This window comes from Musa acuminata, chromosome BXJ3-11 (genome assembly GCF_036884655.1).
Source record: "Musa acuminata AAA Group cultivar baxijiao chromosome BXJ3-11, Cavendish_Baxijiao_AAA, whole genome shotgun sequence".
Lineage (NCBI taxonomy): Eukaryota > Viridiplantae > Streptophyta > Magnoliopsida > Zingiberales > Musaceae > Musa > Musa acuminata.
Genome location: NC_088359.1, coordinates 29,243,317 through 29,263,691, shown reverse-complemented (window position 1 = coordinate 29,263,691; position 20,375 = coordinate 29,243,317). Strand labels below are relative to the sequence as shown.

Below are 20,375 nucleotides of genomic sequence, written 5' to 3'. Positions count from 1 at the left end.
TTCTCTTGGCCTGGATTCCATATGATAAGACTTGAGAACACAGATCATAGTTTCATGCAATGTCACAATAAAATCCTGTTAGTATTGCTTCTGTTTGTCCAAACACTTCCATCCAACACTGCCCTCCATGTTTGGCTGTATCATCTCTTTTGTATACCAAAGCAATTGTCTATACAACAAAACAACAACAATTGCAAGAGAAAAACAAAAGTATGTTGACTATGACAAAGACTTGAGATTCATCAAGGGCAGAGCCTTAGGAGATGGTTTTGTCCAAACTACAAACTAGCCCATATTGATGCACAATGAGAAAGTCATAGAAGATAATCTTATTACCAATTTAAACCTTGATAACCATTGAAGCTGGCAAGTGCACTCAACCTGTAGTACCTCAACTCAATCCTTGTCCATCCAACATGGTTGCTGGCTTTATTTCTCATCAGATTCAGCATGTTCTCTGGTATTTCAGTTCCATCCACATGCACATGTATCACTGCAATTATGAACCATGAATTTCCCAAAAGAAAACTATAAAGGAGGCACAAACATGTTCTTTGGTTTATCACAAAATCTACTTTCACCCAGTTACATGATAACAATCTAATTCCCCACTCCATGTGTATATCCAGGATATTATGTGTGATCAAGTAATCCAAAAAGTAATATAGGAGTATGATGTGGACAGTGATTCAATAGTTTCACTGCCATGACCATAAACAATTGGGAGCCTTGCCGATTTCCATAGTGTTGCCAAGCTCCAGCCAACATGCAGCTGAAGCAAACATGACTACTACTAACTGTAGTGGCTGGGATTGCCCCACTTCATCTCCAAAAGCTTCTTAACAGCTCGTTGGCCAATCTCTTTGTTCCCACGAACCTGAGAAGCACCAACAAGGGTAGCTAACATTGCAATGCTTGGCTCAAAAGGCATTTGATTGATTAACTCTTCTGCCTTCTTGAGGAGACCTGCCCGACAGTATAAATCGACTATGCAAGAGAAATGTTCCAATCGAGGTGCAATGCCATATACACTGATCATGTGGTTGAACAACAACTGTCCTTCAGTCACAAGTCCCGAGTGGCTACAGGCTGAGAGTATGGCTACCATTGTTACATGGTCTGGTTCAATCTCACTGCTAATCATCTGCTGGAATAGCTTCAACGAAGTGATTCCTTCCCCCTGCATTCCGTAACCTGCAATCAACAAAGTGTAAGAGACCACATCACAATCTCTCATAATGTTGAAAAGCCTTTGGGCAGTTGCCATTCTTCCTGATTTGGAGTAGATACCAATGAGAGAGTTGCCAAGGGCCAGGTGGTCTTCAAATCCCTGCTTGGTTATATAACAATGTAGTTCTCGTCCATGCTCGAAGTTCATAACACGAGTGCACAAGGAAAGCATGGTTATAACTGTAACAAAGTTGGGTTGCATGCCAGAGCCGATCATCTTATGGAAAAGAAAATAGGCTTCCTCTGGTTTTTCTGCATGTAAAGCTCCTGAAATCATGGCATTCCAAGCAATCAGACTCTGCATGGCATTAATTCTAAACAGAATGTATGCATAGCTTGTGTGCTTGCACCTGGAGTACATTGTGATCAAAGTATTCACAATATTTTCAATCCCGTCGCAGTGAATTCGAATTGCCACTCCATGAATCTCCTTTCCAATCCTCACAGACTCAACTTTAGAACATGCCTTTAGTCCAATGACCAATGTCACATGATCCACAGCTGAACCACTGATTCTCATCCGGGAGATCAACCTTAGCACTTCCCAATGGTTACCCAACTGCAAATTCCCTGAAACAATAGCATTCCAAGTTACGGTGTTCACTCCTGGGCCCTCAAGCATCGACTGTAGCAACTCAAACGCCTCCTCCCACCTTCCTACCGAAGCATATGCCGAGATCATCGAGTTCCAAGTAATAACATCTCTCTCAGGCATTCCATCAAACAGGCTCCTCGCGGCGTCCAGTGCACCGCACTTCACATACATGGCCACTAAAGAGTTCCAAGCGCACAAATCCAATTCTATCCCAGCAGCATCCATGCAAACATGAATCTCCCTTCCTAAGCCCAGGTCACCCATCTCGCCGCAAGCGCGGAGAACGGACGAGTAGGCATGCTTGCCCACCCTGACGCCCCTCTCAACCATTTGCTTGTAGGAAAAAATCGCACCTTTCCAACGCCGGCAGCGGGCATGCGCAGATACGAGGAAGTTCCAAGCCAAAGAACGGTTATTGCTCGAACTTTCGGCTAAAGAGGTGGCGTCGGAGAGGAGACCGCCTGCGGCGTAGAAGGAGGTGAGCTTGGGAAGCAGGAAGGCGTGGTCCTGGAAGCCGAGGGCGAGGACGAGCGCGTGGAGCTGCCGGCCCTCTGGAATGGCGCTGCGGGAGGTGCAGCACGAGAGGAGGGACGACAGAGGGCGCAGAAGAAGGGCCACGTCCGGGGAGCGGAGGCGGAGGTCGGAGAAGGCAGCGAAGGCCTCGGACAGGTGGCCGACGGCGGAGGCGGACTGGATGAAGGCCACAATGGAGCGCAGTTGAGAGCTGCGTGCAGCCGAAGGGAGGGCCTTCGCCGGTAGCACCGGTGCTTGGGAGTTGGTAAGGGGAGAGGGGAGAGCACTCCACCATCGTATGGGGATGCACCTGTCGATGTGGTCGAAGGTGTTCGATGAAATACTGGGAGGAGAGGAGCGCATCAACGTCTCGACGCATCACGGTGTGGTGCGGCGGAAGTGGTGGTTTGATTCATTCGAAACGTATCTAATTGTTTTGATTCGGAAATGGCCTTATCGGGTAGCCACGGAACCCAACAAATAAACTAATTAAACCCGATCCGATGAGCTATCGGGTCGGACGCAACTCTCTCTTGCAAAGAGGAGGCATGATTAGGGCAAGTAATCCAGAGTAGTCCGTTTATCAACCTGGATCGTCGGATCTAACTGGACGGTCAAGATCGACCTTGTATGTTTCTCGTCCTCGTGACATCTGTTTGGCTGCTCTCCTTTAGCTGCATGGATCAGTCAATGCAATATTTAGAACCAGATGATATCTATATAAAAAAGACAATAAATCAAGAGAAACACAAAAAGTTATGAGAACTAAATTGCTTGCTGCAAAGACACAACATTCGTCAATCTCTCACACTCAGTTACAGCGAGCCCAACGTTACAAGAGGCTACCTGTGGATTGATCACCATCTGTATACCCAACCAGCACTGATGCTGTCAACTTACAATAACAATCCAAGCTTCAAAGCTAACAGATCCAAGTAAAGAAAAATGAATCAACAACTTTGGAGAACATACCATGCATGGTGGTCAGCTCCCAATTGATATCGCTTCTGCTTGGAATTCAAGTAGTGAATTAAGAAAGAGATCCAGAGAAAATGGAGAATCACTGAGACAGGTAAAACAAATATAGGTCGATGCCGCAGAGCACATGGAGGGCGCAAAACTCTACACAGGTATTCCTGAGAAGCCATCCAGTCGAAAACTGTGAAAATTCACTTTGGTAGACTTAAAGACATGAGCAAAAAAATTGATCTATACACACCGGTGACAAGTGAAAGTATCAGATATCGGCAGGGTATATTTAGATCCACATGTGAATACATATGCACCATCAGAATGACTCTTTTCCATTCTTTTTTGGCATACCAACTCAAACAATGATGCCATGATTATGTAGCAACAGATCACTATCATTGAACACCTTTATGTATCAAATATTACCCATGGGAAGAGATTTTCAAAATAAAAAACCCAAGATTCTGTAAGCTACCCAGTTTATTAAAGTTGCTACTGCACACACCTGCATGACAAAAGCCTTTAGTTACAGTAAGCTTTGGTCACATCAAGAATTTTGTCACCTATGACAAGTTGTTTATAATCATTACAAACCTATCTAAGCAAAAAATGATAAGTAAACTGATACTATCTTAAAAGATTAGCATAATCGTATCACAACCACAGTAGTAACAGTAACAGATATAATGAGGAAAAAATATAATCCAAATATGGCATATCTTCAACTGCATGCATTGCAACACAAGCTGTAATCAATTTGGCATATACAGCGACATTCACGGTTATTTAATCATAATACTGCATCTTGAAGCCGTATAGAATTCAGTCATAGTCAAATGACTCAATCATGTCTTCGGTCACATGAAAAACATTTTAGAACACTTGTTAGTAGATTTCCAAATAACATTCCACATCTTCCTCCCACCAGTGTACTTCAGTATCCAACAAGATTACAGGAGAATCATCTTAAAATAAGAGTGGTCATTAGTTCTAATACTCTAAAATTTGCCAAAGATACTGTTAAGAACTTCATTTTATCCTTGAGAAAACCAAAAATTGAAGCATCAAGCTTCACAATCTACTGAAGCTGCTCTAAAACATATCCCATTCATAGATACAATTCAATCAAAGATTGTGTGTCCAAAACAAAATCAGAAATGAAAAAAGACAACAAAAGCACCAACAAATTGGCATATCTCAGAAAATTCCTACTCTCAGATCATTTAGCACCACCTATCACATTAAGTGAAATTTGAACGATTCATGCCACAATTGCGGCGGTTCAGTAACCTAAAATATATCCACAACAGACATGCTATACCCATCAACCATAAAGAATGAGTCACAGCTACATTTTTGGCAAATCCTTTCCAATTCAATCACAAACCAGTGATGGCAATTTAGCCCGGTTGGGTTCGGTTTTGTACCAGGCAAAATTTACTGGTCGAAGCCCAGGGCAGTCCGGTCTGAACCATTAAGAAAATATAACTGTTTAAAGAGAATGGAGTTGCAATTAGGGATCGCGACTTCTCTCTCTTCCTCTGCTTAACGTTGCCATCCATCACTGCCTGCCCCTCTGTTGCCCACTGCACGCCGCCAACATGGTTTTGGGGTACTCTTCCTCCATTGCCACTCTTCCTCTTCTTTTCTTCCTTCTTCTTCTCCTCCTCTTCTTCCATCTTTTTCTTCCTTCTTCCTCTTTTCCTTCTTCTTCCTCTTTATTCTTCCTCTGCTTTCTCTTCCTTCTTCGTCCCCTCCTCTCCCTCCTCTAATCAGTTTGTGGTACATTCCAGTACCGACACAAGGTATGCCGAAATGGATCAGATCCATACCAGTCCAGCCATGGACCAGCACAAGTCCAGTAACCGAAACTGCAAACCTTGTCACAAACTACACAGAAATCTGTTTGCATCAGTAGAAAATCTATTTGGAGTTTTTTTATCCACTGCAACCTTATATTGAGAGAGTGAACAAACAAGATGCAAATAGTTATAAAGCCAGTTAACAAGTGCATGAATCAAATAAGGACAGGAAGTTGATTACAGTGCCTTCGTTTTCCAAGTTAATGTGAAGGCTTCAGTCAATTAAAGACAATAATTCACAGAAGCACGTAAACGGCACATGACCAAATGTCATGCAGAATGTGTCGAATACACTTTCCATCTAAATGCACTGTAACTGAAAAAACAAAATGATGTATTCCTTGTGTTTTATTTACTTGATTTATTCCACCAACTTAGAAAATTATTGAAAAATTATCTTTTCTACTTTGATTTGTATCCTTCACAATGTTTGTTATACCGCCCAAATCAATATGGTACGGGCAGAATGGACCAATACAGGCATGGGTCGATACACGGATCACCTCATTTCAGGCAGTCCAGTTAAATCAATAAAAAATAAAAAATGGTGGGGCCCTCTCCAAATCAGCATTTAAAAAAAACAGATTAGGGCTCATGAACACAAGCTCTCTTCTCGCGTAAGATGGTGCTGCCTCGCTGTTGCCGCTTCACCACTGCTACTTCAATGCTTCCTCGCCGCTGCCACTTTGACAATGTCATTCTCCTGCTTCCCAAGTACGCTGTTGCTGCTCTTTTCCTCCTCGCCAAACCATCGGTACGCACCAACATACCATATGTTTGTACATCGGTATAGACCGGTATGTACCATTCTATCAAATTGTCGAAACATGTTTGGTACCCAAAAAAGGCAATCCTTATTCTTTCATGTGAATTTATTGACAATAGTTGAAAATTCAAAAAGCAAAGTCATTTTTTAGGAAACTACCAGTAGCTTTTATATTTATTTTCAATATTCACACTGATAAATAGAAGTTTTAAACCAAGCACTAAATAAAAACAGAAATAGAAATATTTGAAGTTCGCCAAGAAAAAAAAAAACAGCTTCGGTAAGTTTTGGTCTAAAATGTGACAAAGAATACCTAGATGGTATCTATACACTAATAGCATTGGCAAGAACATAAATAATGCATAACAACTTTATTCATTACATGACTTATTTAAAAAACACAAATGAACCTAAGTTATTTTATTCTTTATAACATGAATAGCTCGATCTAAGCTACATACACAACAACTTTGAGTTTGCAAAGAAAGAAGATAGCAAACCTGCAGCAGTCTTTCCCAGCAAAAAGTTTCCAAAGTGCTTCTTTAGGCTCCAATTCTGCAGTAGTAACTGTGGTATAATCTAACTTGCTCAAAAAGATGGCAACAGGACTGCCAGGTGAAGGGGGATTCTGAGTTAGCAATGAGATACATGAACCACCTTTACTTCTTGCAACTTCATCTGATGCAGAGAGACTTCAACATGTTCAAGACCCAATTGCCACTTTATCAAGTCAGAATTCTTCTGAAGAACCTGAATTTCACCAAAAGGGAGCTTCAAATCCAGAGCCTGTGGACCAACAGACAATGCTTCATCCTTCTTGAATTTCAGGAATGGCATACAAAGCTTCTGGATTTGCTTAAAGTTCGAATCCTGCCCAATGACACCCTGCTTTAATGCTTCAAGTATCTCCTGATCAGGTGCAAAAGAGCATCTCTCTCTGTCAAATTTGCTTTGAAGTATCCTCAAGCATTCTTCTTTCCACCCATAAAATTGCTCATTCACATATATAAGACCTACTGTTAGTTTGCTTTCTTCTGTTGCAGGAATTGTAGCCCCTTTTTTAGCCTTCTTAGGACCAGACACTTGCTTCCGAAGCAACTTCCTCATTAACACTAAGTCCTGCAAGTACTTGTTAGCAATCTTGAGTGTAGGATCAGAGGCATCATACAGGGGCCAACCAGCAGTAACTACACAGCCATCCTTCTTCAAAATATTCTTCCAAACATCTCCGCATAGTCAGGACAAATTGGTGTAATGAGCCTTGTCCGAACATCCATGAACCGCCACAACAATTCACCGTTCATACCTCCTACTCCACGAGAACCTGGAAGAGGTTTCTGAGACAACAAGAAACAAGCCCTACAGACAAAACCATAAAATAGTGAAAATCAAAGAAACTATGCCTAGTCAAAACTTTTTGTAGTATATTCATCGATTCAACCAAAAACTACCAATAAATCCAATTTAAAGATCCTAAGAGCAGAAAAAAAAATTATGTGAAAACCAACAGCATGAAAGTGAAAAAATCTTTGTTTAAGAAATCTAACCTACAGATAAATCAATAACACAAATGACAGTGAACTTAGGAAAAGAAAACTAAATGTGTTTAGTTCTCATCTAAAAAAAATCAATGGCACGTAATTTCAAGACCAGCAATGAAAAATTAGGGATAAGAGGCTGACTTCATTTCTAAGTAATGGATGATTCGACACTCAAAATATACCATTGAATCATTATAAAGAGCAGGATAAACTAATAACACACAGAATAGCAAATTTAAGGAAAGGGAAGTAGATGCATTTAGTTATAGTTGGTTTTCTTAAAGTCTTATTGGTGAAGTGTCTCATACATAAGAGGAATCCATAAAACGCTATTTCAAGACTAACGGGGAATAATTAAGAATAAAATGCTAACTTTTTTCTCAGCAATTGACGATTCAACACTATACAAATTCGTATTCTAATGATTATATCAATATAATGAGCAGGATAAACCAAAAATGCATTTTTTTTCTCATTTCCAATTACAATTGAGATATCATTCTGCCGAAACAAAACTAAAAGGCAATTCCCCCTTTTTCTTTCGTATCCAACGCATAATTACAATAAGATGGAACATACAGTTAAAGGAAACCAAGCGAACTCAGATAGGAGTGCCACACCCACAAAACCACCCAAAAACCATAACATCAGCAGAAACGCAATTGCTTTCCTTCCCGACGAACATTCCAGAAGAGAAGAACAGCAAAACAACAATACAGAACTAACATCACAACACAAATCGGTGTCAAAAAAATACCATCTTTTAACGCAACGCAAAGCAATTGAACGATTACGAAGAGGAACCCGGGACAGATAGAACAACAGCTTCAGCCCCCCGGGAAAGCACAGATCGAATGCTCCCCTAGAAAGAATTCGATTCGAGAACCTAAGCCAAGGAAAAGGCCTCCGGAGGAATCGCCACAAAATGAGAGACCGCACCACGAGCGACCAGACTACGTTTAGGTTTAACGTTTGTCGTCGCACGTCGTCTCCGGTCTAAAGAACCGGGATTTGCCGTACAATTTTATATCGTCCAAATTACTTATATATATATATATATACATATACATATATATGTATATATGTATATATATATGTATATATATATACATATATATATATATGTATATATATATATATGTATATATATATGTATATGTATATATATATATATATGTGTATATATATATATATATGTATATATATATGTATATGTATATATATATGTATATATATATATGTATGTATATGTATATATGTATGTATATATATATATATGTATGTATATATATATATATATGTATATATGTATATATATCAGGGAATTATGTATATATGCGTCTAAATTTAAGTTACTTATATGTATAGCTGCAACAGAGATATCCAAAGCCCAAACCAAAATTGACAATAATAATCCTTTTCAGCTATCCTTGACATAAATATTTAGTATAATATTTATTATACAAGTGGTAAGTTTCAGATTTAAATTCATGTACGAACGTCATGTACATTTATGTAATATAAAGAATTTTTTATAATATATATGAAGTTTTTAAATATTTTAAAATATTAAATATATTTACTATAAATAGGATTTTAGTAGTGGATATTTATTTATTTTTTAGATGTAAGTTAACGAAAGGGATATATATGAAAGATAGTAGAATTTACGATGGTGAATATACTATTCAAAATTTTTATGAGGATATTTATGTGAAACTCAGTGAATTTTGCATCGTATCAACGTTCATTAGTCAATAGCAACTTTTTTTTAATCGGATTTAGGATGAATTTGAAGTTTTATAAGTTTAGATATTAGGTAATCGGTTTAATTAATTAATTATTTATTTGATACTTAATGAGGTTTGATAGTAGTCATTGATAGTATGAGTTTTCTAAGTTATAAGGAATTATTCGCTTTGAAGTGGTCAAGTATGATTTAATTTTACGATGTTGAATTGGATCCGAAAAAGGCGCATTTGAAAGAGGAGTAATCTTTTTTCTATTTTAGTAAAATCTGGTTCTCCAACCCCTCAAGTAAAATAGATTGATTGAACCTATTTAGTTATTCAAATTCAACTTCAGATATAGGATAATTCAGATTACGGCATTAATTTGTAGGACTGTTATCTAACTCTAGCTTCGTCTTAGTGAAGCTTTTTTTTTGTTTTTTGGAAGTCAATTGCCAATCTTACTTTAGAACAATATTATCTCTCATGTTGAGGTTTTATGTTAGATCACCTTCTTGTTGATCTGTATTTCCCTTGGTATATTTCCTATTTCTGTAGCAACCAAAAGATGTTTAGCAGAGTTGTAAGGTGTTCACAGAATATTGTCACATTCTTTGATCAATCAAAGAAAGAAAGCTTATTCAAGACCAAGTAGAATCATCACAGATAAGATTTTTGAATTATTATCTTTGTCACAGCCTCTGTTTTTATAGCTATGTGAGATCAGGTAAATCCAGATGGATGAATAGACCATAAACAATGCTCTTCAAAACAAGCATGTTTGATTTCACTAGAAAGTCAACAAGAATACTTGATCTTTACACGCATAAGTCAAGCTTTTTATCAACAGATGTAGACCAAAGCAAGACATCATCAAGCTTTCAAGTCAGAATTCATGGGATACCAACAACAATACAATATACTTTGGTGACTGGTTGAGGGATCATTACCACACAATGGCACATACACGCAGAGTTATATGGCACACAGACCAGAGACTAAACTATTTGTTGTTTCATAGATCCCTCAAACATTATTACCATTAGAAGGAGAATCCCTGTTCAGGCCCCCAAAAATTGTTTAGTTGACTCTGTATGGTTAGTGGGTATGGGATGTCAGTAGCTGTCAGTGGGGCTACATCAAAATGCCCATTTTGCTGTACTGTCATTGGGGCTACATCAAAATGCCCATTTTGCTCTACAATCTGCACCATCAGAATTTAATTATAATGACAATCGTAATAATAATTTAAAATTCATACTAATCAATCCTTTTTATCCTGAGGGACATATAATTTATCTTACCTTCTCTTGAAGAAGTTCGTTTGTGGCCCTCAGCATGCCCTCCTGTGTAATGGATTGATAAGTCAAGGCAAAAGCGAATTCATATCTCTAGCAATCATTTTGTATTTAATATGATAAAATGAAGGGCTCAATCTTCTAAAACATGATAAGAAAATGCAATAATTCATTTTCTATGTTGGTGTCGATATGTTCGAAGAAGATCTATAGATGCATAAGCCTCGGAAAAAACGATAAGGGAAGATATAAGAAAGTTTTATGAGGAATCATGAAAACAAAATATTTGAATTTCCTGCAAAACGATAAAGATTTATATAGCTGACTCGAAGCAGTAGTAGAGACACCATGACTTGTTGTTGTGTTTGCTTCTATGATATATGGAATGCAAACTGGAAAAGGAATACCTTGTTCTTCAGGGACTGAATCTCTTGGAACATGATCTGCATCTGCAATCCAGTGTCAAGCTTATCAGAAGTTTAGCATATTTCACATTTACTGATATCTTTATTATTTTCTGCATCTGTCAGCATGTGATGCAGGAGGAGGAACCTCCTTACCTTCATGGTGCGAATGTGTTCCATCCAAATCTCAAGGTGTCTTTCTAATGCATACATCTCTTCCAGTGTCATATGCCCAGAAGTTCCTTCTCCAAACATGTACCTGCAATTTATGCAAACCAAAGTGCATAGTAGTACAAGTGTATAAATCCTCTCAGGTTTAGTTCTAGAATTGTGCAATGATCTCTTCATGAGACAGACTTCTGGAGTTTCTGACAAGCCAAAGCTATGGAATTCATGTATTAGAAAGTGAAATCAGTGGTTTTAGGGTTAGATATAAATGAAATCGAATCCATCAGTAGATTTTGTTACAATCCAGTGGCTGCTTTATTGTTTTAGGTGGTATATGGTTCATTGTTGGAATTGGAATTGGTACCGGAATTAGAAATTTACTGGAACTGGAATTCAAATGTTCAAATCCTATAAATTGTTTGAATCCATGATTTCAATCAGAATAACATTTCCTTTTACATAATTGATTTAGAATTGAATTTTGAATTCATTCAAGAGTAAAGATTTGTCAATAACTAGCATAATTTATTAATTCAAATTTCAAAATATTTTTAATTATCTAGGGAATATATATTACATATTTTACGTCTAATCATGGTATATTATATTTATATAATTTGGATTACATAAGTCTAATATACCATGACAAGTTAAATAAAGACAATTGAGAGCTAAGCTGGAAATGGACTCACTCTATCTCGGTGTCCATCTCCAACGTAGGACATTCTATAAAAAAACAATTCTCACGTCAAACAAATCAGATGTTTTGCAAGTTTCATCTCTTTGCAGGATCTGAGTGAGAGAGAGAGAGAGAGAGAGAGAGAGAGGAATCCAGGAGGAGAGAGAATCTTCAGCTGCTATGTAATCTAGAGAGGAAGTTCCTGTTAGTCCTATAAACCGAAATGAAATAATAGGAAAGAAATGTGGAGTAGTGTAAGTTGTATTCTGTCTTTCTTTCCTTACAGAAGTGCAGAGTAGATTGTAACCTCATGAAAATGCATCCTCTTTTACATATAATCTTCTTCGTTGATATGTTAAATTGCTAATGATTCTATTTTGATCATAGATAGAATAACTTCTGTAAAATTACCTCAGACTCTTGTGCAGGAGATTGATCTCTTGCTTCAACATGGATATCTCTCTTTCAGATTCCTAGTAAAATGAAGACAATATTAAACCATGAGAGAGGGTTGTAGTAGAAGATATAAACTTGTCAAAGGTATTTTTTTTCCTTATGATATGATCTAATGTTCTTAGAACCTCATCTTTTTCAATGTTCAAACAGAGGAAGTTAGAAAAACATAGCTGGTACATATGAAATACGCTTCTTCTTGTCTACTTCTCTTTCTTTTGAAGCTTAACCAACAATTTTCATTTGTAATGGGAACTTCTTTCACAAGTTCACATAATATCTATTCTATTCTTCTTCAAGTTAAAGGAGGAAAAAAAGAAATATGATGCTGAGGATTTTTATACATAGGTATGAAATTTAGAAAATTTGAATTCCAAAAAACTTTATATTTCTATAAGTATTTTTCATCTTTCTGGAACTTTTTGGAGCATAATTTATATTTCCATCTCTAACCTAATGTGTGCCTGATATCCGACAAAAATCCCCACCTATTAGCAATTTTTATTACCAATATGTAAAGAGAAATAACATGGACTGAATGTGTTAAATTATTAAATTCTGTCAATCCATGTAAAAGCTTAAGCAGATAAATGAAATAGATTGCATTTATTTATATTTGTAACTTTTCTGTAATCATTGAGCTCGCAGAATAATTCAAATCTTATGCATAGATCAAATCCATAAATTATTGACCCTTGCCAATCCATCTAGTATCTTAATTTGATAGATGAGATAGGTGATAGGGAATATTCTGGTACCGCCCACGCGACAACGGTTGACAGCCATCTCAGAGTCAGTATGGCATCTCGAAGTTGATGTGGTGCCTCGGAGTTGGCAGTGTGCCTTGGTGCCAAGGAGGCACACGTGCGAGTACGAACTTGAAGGGACGCAGCATCCTCGTGGTGACATGCGACTGTGCCCGCGCCGCCCAAGGTCATACAAGACGGCGCCGTGCAACACAGAACAATACAAGTCGACTCGCGCCCGGAGAATACATATCGACTGCCCGGAGCATCGAAGACCATTAACAACCTGAGTACGACCGACTTCCTATTTCAAGTATAAATATTGACCCCCTTGTCTACGCCAGGGGATTGGACCTCGGACACTGAAAACACCCTCAAACACACCTCAGTCTAATTTGAGCTTCGATGGGGTTGAGTCGGGGATCCCCCTCCTAACATTGACCTTTTGTGCAAGAAGGCAATGTTGAAGTGAGAGCTCAAGTCTCATCTCGAGTCAGTCCAGGAGGCGTAAACCCCAACCCGACCTTATCCTTCCATCACCACCTCGAACATCCACGTGGATGCCCTGGCATGATCGGGACCGAACCAAGCTGTACCGACTCCTAGGACACGGCATGAAGACACCAATATTTTTGGTGCTAAAAGAAGGGTCCAATGTCACAAGAGCGGCCACCACCGAGCAATCTCAGCGAACGCCCCAGTGAGGAAGCACTCGCCACCCACGCCACCTTCAGACTTACGGTGCAATTGCCCACTCTCCCTCACATGGATAGGAGTGCCTTGGCTCAGACATTGGGTCGATATTTGCATTTGTTCAACAATCCAAGGCTCTCACCTCCTAGGGCCGGAGCAGGGTAGCTAATCATCTCTACCAAGATGTTCCTCAGCCTCACCCACCAAGTGCAAGTGTTGGTGGGGATAATATAGCCCATTGCACCCCGTATAACCTAATTAGCTTAGCAGGTGGCTCCTCTCTCGAGTCATCACTCGAGATCTAGCCTGCACTCACCCCTACACCTCATGATGCCGCCCCGGTCGGCTAGCCCCCCTGGCTTCGAACATTCACCCATTAACTAAGGAGCAACCGGGAGACCTGAGGCCAACCACAGAGCACAGTGCCCCCATGCCCAGATGTGCTACCTCGACCTTCCTCAAGCTCGACACTCTATCGTTCAACTTGGCTAATGACTCATTTTGGGCCCAATTATGGTTTGTAAATTGGGGCCTGGACAAGGTCTAGAGAGAATTCCATAAGTCCAAAGAAGAACTTGGGGAAAGCACCTCGGCAGGGTCCCCCTTCGTCCAAGAAATCTAGGACAAACATATTCCCCTCAACTTCCGCCTCCTAATGTTTAAGGCCTATAATGGTGGCTTCGACCCAACGGAGCACATCACTGCCTTCGGAGCCCAGATGGCCCTATACGACACTTTGACACCCTAATGTGTAGGGCATTCCCTACTACCCTTGGAGGCTTAGCTTGGATGTGGTACAACCAACTAAGGTCGTTCTCGGTCTCATCTTTTGACCAGCTCACAAGGGAGTTCGAGCTTTACTTCTTGGCCAACATGTGGCCTAAACCATCTACGGCCGTGCTCCTCGAGCTGAAACAGGAGGACAAACCCCTCTCCCTCTTCGTCGCCCGCTTTCGCCATTGAGATCCGAGGGGTTCCAGACACCCACCCCTTATTGGTTATGCAGGCGTTCATGATGGGCCTGTGACCTTTAAGGTTCTTTTAGTCATTGGTCGAGAGGCCACCAACAATCATCCCCGAGATGCTCCAACGAGCCAACCACTATATTGCTGCCAAGACATTAGTGGCAGAAAAGCACGAGGAGTCCCACAAGAGGCCCCACGTGGAGTAATCCCAGGGCCAATCCTCGAGGCCACCTAAAAGAAGGCTCAACCAACCCGAGCCATCACTCCCGAGGCCCCCTCTGCCACCTCTTAACTCATTTAGAACAGAGATCTTTCTCTAAATTAGGGAGAAAGGGCTCTTAAGAGAGCCTAACCCATTGAAGACTCCACACGAGTTCAGGGATCAATCTAAATATTGCAGGTTCCACCATGACTACGGCCATAACACCGAGTGCCGAGACCTGAAGAACCAAATCGAGAAGCTCATTCGTAGGAGGCACCTCGGGCGCTACCTCAGGAAGCCTCGAGAGCCCTCTATATGCCCCCACAACCTAGTTGAGAAGCAGATTGACGTCATCATTGGCGGCAAGGTATACAGTTTTAAATGATACCGTCCGATACGAGTGGTACGTACCGGTACATGGACCGCTCGCTACCTAACAATATTTGTTTATAAATAAATAAATAATATATAAAGGTGATGTCCCCTTGTTTTTCTGCGATGTCGCCCCGCTTGGGGAGGAGAGAGGCGATGTCGTATATTTTTTAAAAATTTATATATATAAATATATAAATAAGAAGATATATAAATAGATTATATATATATATATATATATATATATATATATATATATATATATATATATATATATATATAGTGGCGACGTCGCCTCATTTTTCCACAACGTCGCCTAGGGAAAAGAGAGGCGGTGACGTCGCACATTTTTTTTTAACTTGTGTATATAAATATATATAAATAAAGAGATATATAAATAAAATTATATATATATATATATACGACGTCGCCTCAGTTTTCTACAACATCGCCTAGGGAAAAGAGAGGCAGCGACGTCGCACATTTTTTTTAACTTGTATATATATATATATATATATATATATATATATATATACTGAACGGTATACCGAGCGATATACCGCTTGATATACAGTACCGTACCGTACCGAGAGAATGTCGAAACTTCGGTACGATACGATATTTCAATCCCTGATTGATGGTCCAACATCCAAGGGGGATAGCTTGTCGGGATGCAAAGCCTACACCTGAGCTACTATCAAGAAGCATCCCAGGTGAGGGATGGGCTCGAGATCACCTTCGAGGCAGGAGAAGCCGAGTACCCTGACTACGATGATGCCTTAGTGATCTCGGTCAGAATTGCCAACGTTTGAGTAAAGAGGGAGATGGTGGACATTGGTAGTTCCGCCGACGTGCTATACCTCAATGCCTTCTAGAAGCTCAGCCTGACCAATAAGTATCTCACCCCGATGACCTCGGCACTCACTGGGTTCATGAGGGATTCTATTTCTTCCCTTGGAACCACCACTATGCTCATTAACATTGGGGAGGAGCCAAGGTACAAAACTTTAATGGTCATGTTTATGATGGTCAATCTCCCTTTGGCGTATAACGTGATCCTAGGCCGACCGACCCTTAATAAGCTGAGGATGGTCATTTCCACTTATCATTGAGCAATCAAGTTCTCGATCCGAGCAGGAATCGGAGAGGTGAGGAGCGATCCTTATGAGTCAAGGCAATGCTATCCAACAACAGTCACACACTGCCAAAAAAATGGAAACCCGAGCTACCCCTAGAGGACCCCTGAGATGTAGCCAAAGCACCACCTCATCCAAAGCTGACCGAGCAAGTACTAGAGGTTCCCCTCAACAAGAGCCGACCTAAAAAGGCCGTCGAGATCGGGTTTGCATTTCCGAAGAAAGACTAGGTCCAACTCATCAACTTCCTTATAAAGAACGCTGATGTGTTCGCCTGGTCCCCGAAGGACATGCCAAGAATCGACCCTAAGGTCGTATAGCACCAGCTAAACATCTTCCCTAAGGCACATCTTATGAAGCAGAAACCACGAAAGTTTGCTCCCGACCGACTGAAGGCAATTAGTGACAAGGTGGACCATCTAATGGAGGCGGGATTCATAACCGAGATGAACTATCCTCAATGGCTATCCAATGTAGTACTTATCAGAAAGCCTAATGGAAGCTGGAGGATGTGTGTTGATTACACCGATATCAACCAGGTATGTTCGAAGGACTGTTATCCCCTTCCAGGGATAGATCAACTAGTAGACGCCACCTCGGGACATAAACTTCTCACATTTATGAATGCCTTCTCAGGTTACAACCAAATCCAAATAGCCCCCCAAGACCAAGAACACATTGCCTTTATCATTGACCGAAGAGTATATTGCTACAAGGTCATGTCCTTCGGCTTGAAAAATACCGGAGCCATATACCAAAAGATGGTCAATAAAATGTTCAAGCACCAAATCGGGAGAAACATGGAGGTGTATGTCGATGACATGATCATCAAAAGTAAAGTGGCTGACACCCATTTGGCCAACCTAGCCGAGATGTTCCAAATGCTCAGGAAATTCAACATGCGGCTGAATCCTTCAAAGTGTGTCTTCGGGGTCGGTTCCAGCAAGTTTCTCGGCTTCATCATCCACCAAAGGGGGGTCAAGGAAGTTCAACGCCTTATTATCAAAAGACTAAGAGCGCTCAACCAATTCCTATCTCGGTCGGGCAATAAGTGCCTCCCCTTCTTTCGAGCTCTGAAACACTCCAGTGACTTTGTATGGACCCCTAAATGTGAGGAAGCTTTCGAAAATCTAAAGGTGCACCTCGCCCAACTGCCTCAACTCACCTTGATCATGCAAAACCCGCTACGCGGGTTTGTGCCCAAGTTGTGTGCCTCGGCTAGAAGATCCGCTATGGTAAACGTGTGCCCGAGTCATGCATCTCAGCTGAACAGAGCTCGAATCTTGCACCTCGGCCAAGCAGAGCCCAAGTCGTGCATATCGGCCAAACAGTGCCCGAGTCGTGCACTTTGACCAAGCAGAGCCTGAGTCGTGTATCTCGGCCAGAAGACCCGCTATGACGGACGTGTGCCTAACTCATGCACCTCGGCCAAGCAGAGCCCCAGCCATACACCTTGGCCAAGTAGAGCTCAAGTCATGCACCTCGACTAAACAGAGCCCGAGTTGTGCACCTCGGCCAAACAGAGCCCGAATCATGCACCTCCACCAAGTAGAGCCCGAGTCATACACCTCGGCCAAACAAAGCTCGAATTGTGCACCTTGGCCAAGCAGAGCCCAATTCATGTACCTTAGCCAGAAGACCCATAATGGCGAATGTGTGCCCGAGCTGGGCACATTGGTTGGAAGACCAATCGCGGTAAACATGCACCCGAGTCACATAGCTCGGAAGAACAGATGACCTACTATAGCAAGCCAAAGAAATGAAGACAAACCACCTTAGATGTAAAGGGCCTACCACAGCAAATCTCCTGCACCTGAAGGCACTGTAGATCCAGCCGAAACGCAGGGACCCCAATCAACCACAACACAAAAGACATACCCCGAGCCCCCTATGAGGAACTGAGGGCATGTCTTTGTGGGGGGAAGAAAATGATATGGAATATTCTAGTATCGCCCATGCGACAACGATCGACATCCATCTTAGAGTTGGTGTGGCATCTTGAAGTTAACATGGTGCCTCAGAGTTGGCAGCGTGCCTCGGTTCCGAGGAGGCACGCGCGCGGGTACGAACTTGAAGGGATGCAGCATCCTTGTGGTGATATGTGACCATGCCCACGCCACCCGAGGTCGTACAAGACGGCACCGTGGAGCATGGAACAATACAGGTCGACCCGTGCTCGGAGAATATGTACTGACCACTCGGAGCATCGAAGACCATTAACAACCTGAATATGACCGACTCCCTACGACAAGTATAAATATTGACCCCCTGGTCTGCGCCGGGGGATTGGACCTCAGACATTGAAAACACCCTTAAACCCACCTCAGTCTAACTTGAGCTTCGGTGGGGTTGAGTCGGGGATCCCTCTCCCGACATCGACCTTCTGTGCAGGATGGCAGCACTGAAGTGAGAGCTCAAGTCTCATCTCGGGTCGGTCCAGGAGGTGTCAACCCCAACCCAACCGCATCCTTCCATTACCACCTCGGACATCCACGTGGATGCCCTCGTATGATCAGGACTGAACCAAGTCGTACTGACTCCCAGGACATAGCGTGAAGACACCAACAATAGGAGAAACTCAGTGGTCTTAAAACCAAGCTACAGTGTATGAAACTCGAGAATTAAAAGTTTATATAACTTTTTAGGAGAACTTTAAAAAGAAGGTATATAATCTTGAACGAGATAAGTTAAATTAAGATGGATATGTGCAACTCGTGTCCTATAAAGTTTCAGCAGAGATAGGGTTATTCTTCTATTTCACAGCCTCACAAGCAAGAGTCATGATTTTTGATAGAAGGAAAACATGTATCTGATATGTTTTTATTCAAAGGATGACATATCTTTTCTCAAGCTATGTCTAATCAACAAAGATCCATATCACTCTGCAACATAAGTTGTCCAATATGAATTAGTCTATATGTTTAAACAGTAATCTACTATCCAAAGTAATTATGTATGTGCACATGCTAAACTTATTAACGAGTGTTTCTTGATCAATTTGTTGGAAAGCCTCGTTTCCAAGATGAAGGATTTTGGGAATATTTGAAGAGTTTATGGACCTTCTTTTGACGCTCGTCAAGATTCTTGAACTGAAAAATGACAAACTGGGGCAACGGAGTGAAGCACACACATGCCATTCTATTTAGATAATTAGGACAGCAGAGGATGAATTAGATGCTTTGCTAAGATCATACTGCTCCAGGCATCTTAAAGTCAATGACCTAAGCTGATCAACTGGTGCTGCATCTTCCAGATGGTGGTGGCTTTAGTTATTCTCAGACTTTCCAAAGTTCAGCAGACCGCAAACCTTTCCCCTTGGAGCATCATGCAATGTGCCTTTCATGGAGCCATGCCTTCCATGAAAGTGACATTATGTAAAGATGCCAATTTCTATCAATTCTACCACAAAGAAATGAACAATCATCAAGATTGAAGCATCAGTAGTTGCTTCATCGATCCCACTCAACCGAAAACTTCCAAGTATGATCCAAGCGAACAGATGAGACAAAATCTATTCATCGATAATATTCTAAGCAGGTGCTGAGAGATTGAAGGAAGGAACTAACCTGTGGTGGATTCACATCAGCAGATGCAGGTTGAGGTTCTTCAGATGTCATTTTGTACCTCTCGATCAGACCTTCCATGGTCCTTGAGATGATTGCAGAACAGCAACTCAGTAAGCACTTGAAGCAAACACCATAAATGCATGAAGTATTGAGGAGTGCAGAATGAGGGCGTTGGTGTGGTTACCCCTTGGTGGCCAGTTCGTACAGCTTGCCATGCGCAGAGAAGATGATGATGCCAATGTCGGCGTCGCACAGCACCGAGAGCTCCCTCGCCTTCTTCAGCAATCCTGCCCGGCGCTTGCAGAAGGTGACCTGCCGGTGGACGGGGTTCTCGATGCGCCTCAGCTGCACTTTGCCGCGCACCATTCTTGCACACAACCTCCCACTAGTTTAGACTAGCTTCGAGGTTGTTGCACCACTGAGCTCGGGCTCCGCTCTTTCTCTGTCGACTTGCCGTAAACAACGACATCTCCATGAACGCAGC

General features: G+C 41.3%; 2 protein-coding genes across 2 annotated transcripts; both read right to left on the bottom strand.

The window, feature by feature from the left end:
- Positions 1–31: 31 nt before the first annotated feature.
- On the bottom strand, positions 32–8,467 carry LOC135652622 (pentatricopeptide repeat-containing protein At1g71490-like). Its single transcript, XM_065173706.1, has 5 exons — positions 8,237–8,467; positions 6,439–7,297; positions 3,311–3,815; positions 1,291–3,012; positions 32–1,194 (listed from the first exon to the last, which is right to left on the bottom strand). Exons 4-5 carry the CDS (start codon positions 2,699–2,701, stop codon positions 794–796), a joined length of 1,812 nt encoding a protein of 603 aa, XP_065029778.1. The 5' UTR covers positions 2,702–3,012; positions 3,311–3,815; positions 6,439–7,297; positions 8,237–8,467; the 3' UTR covers positions 32–793.
- Positions 8,468–9,974: 1,507 nt separating this feature from the next.
- On the bottom strand, positions 9,975–20,375 carry LOC135652883 (MADS-box transcription factor 26-like). The gene is made up of 7 exons (XM_065174197.1): positions 20,076–20,375; positions 19,892–19,973; positions 12,170–12,231; positions 11,068–11,170; positions 10,915–10,956; positions 10,514–10,555; positions 9,975–10,413 (listed from the first exon to the last, which is right to left on the bottom strand). The coding sequence occupies exons 1-7, from the start codon at positions 20,255–20,257 to the stop codon at positions 10,252–10,254; spliced, it is 675 nt and encodes a 224-aa protein (XP_065030269.1). The 5' UTR covers positions 20,258–20,375; the 3' UTR covers positions 9,975–10,251.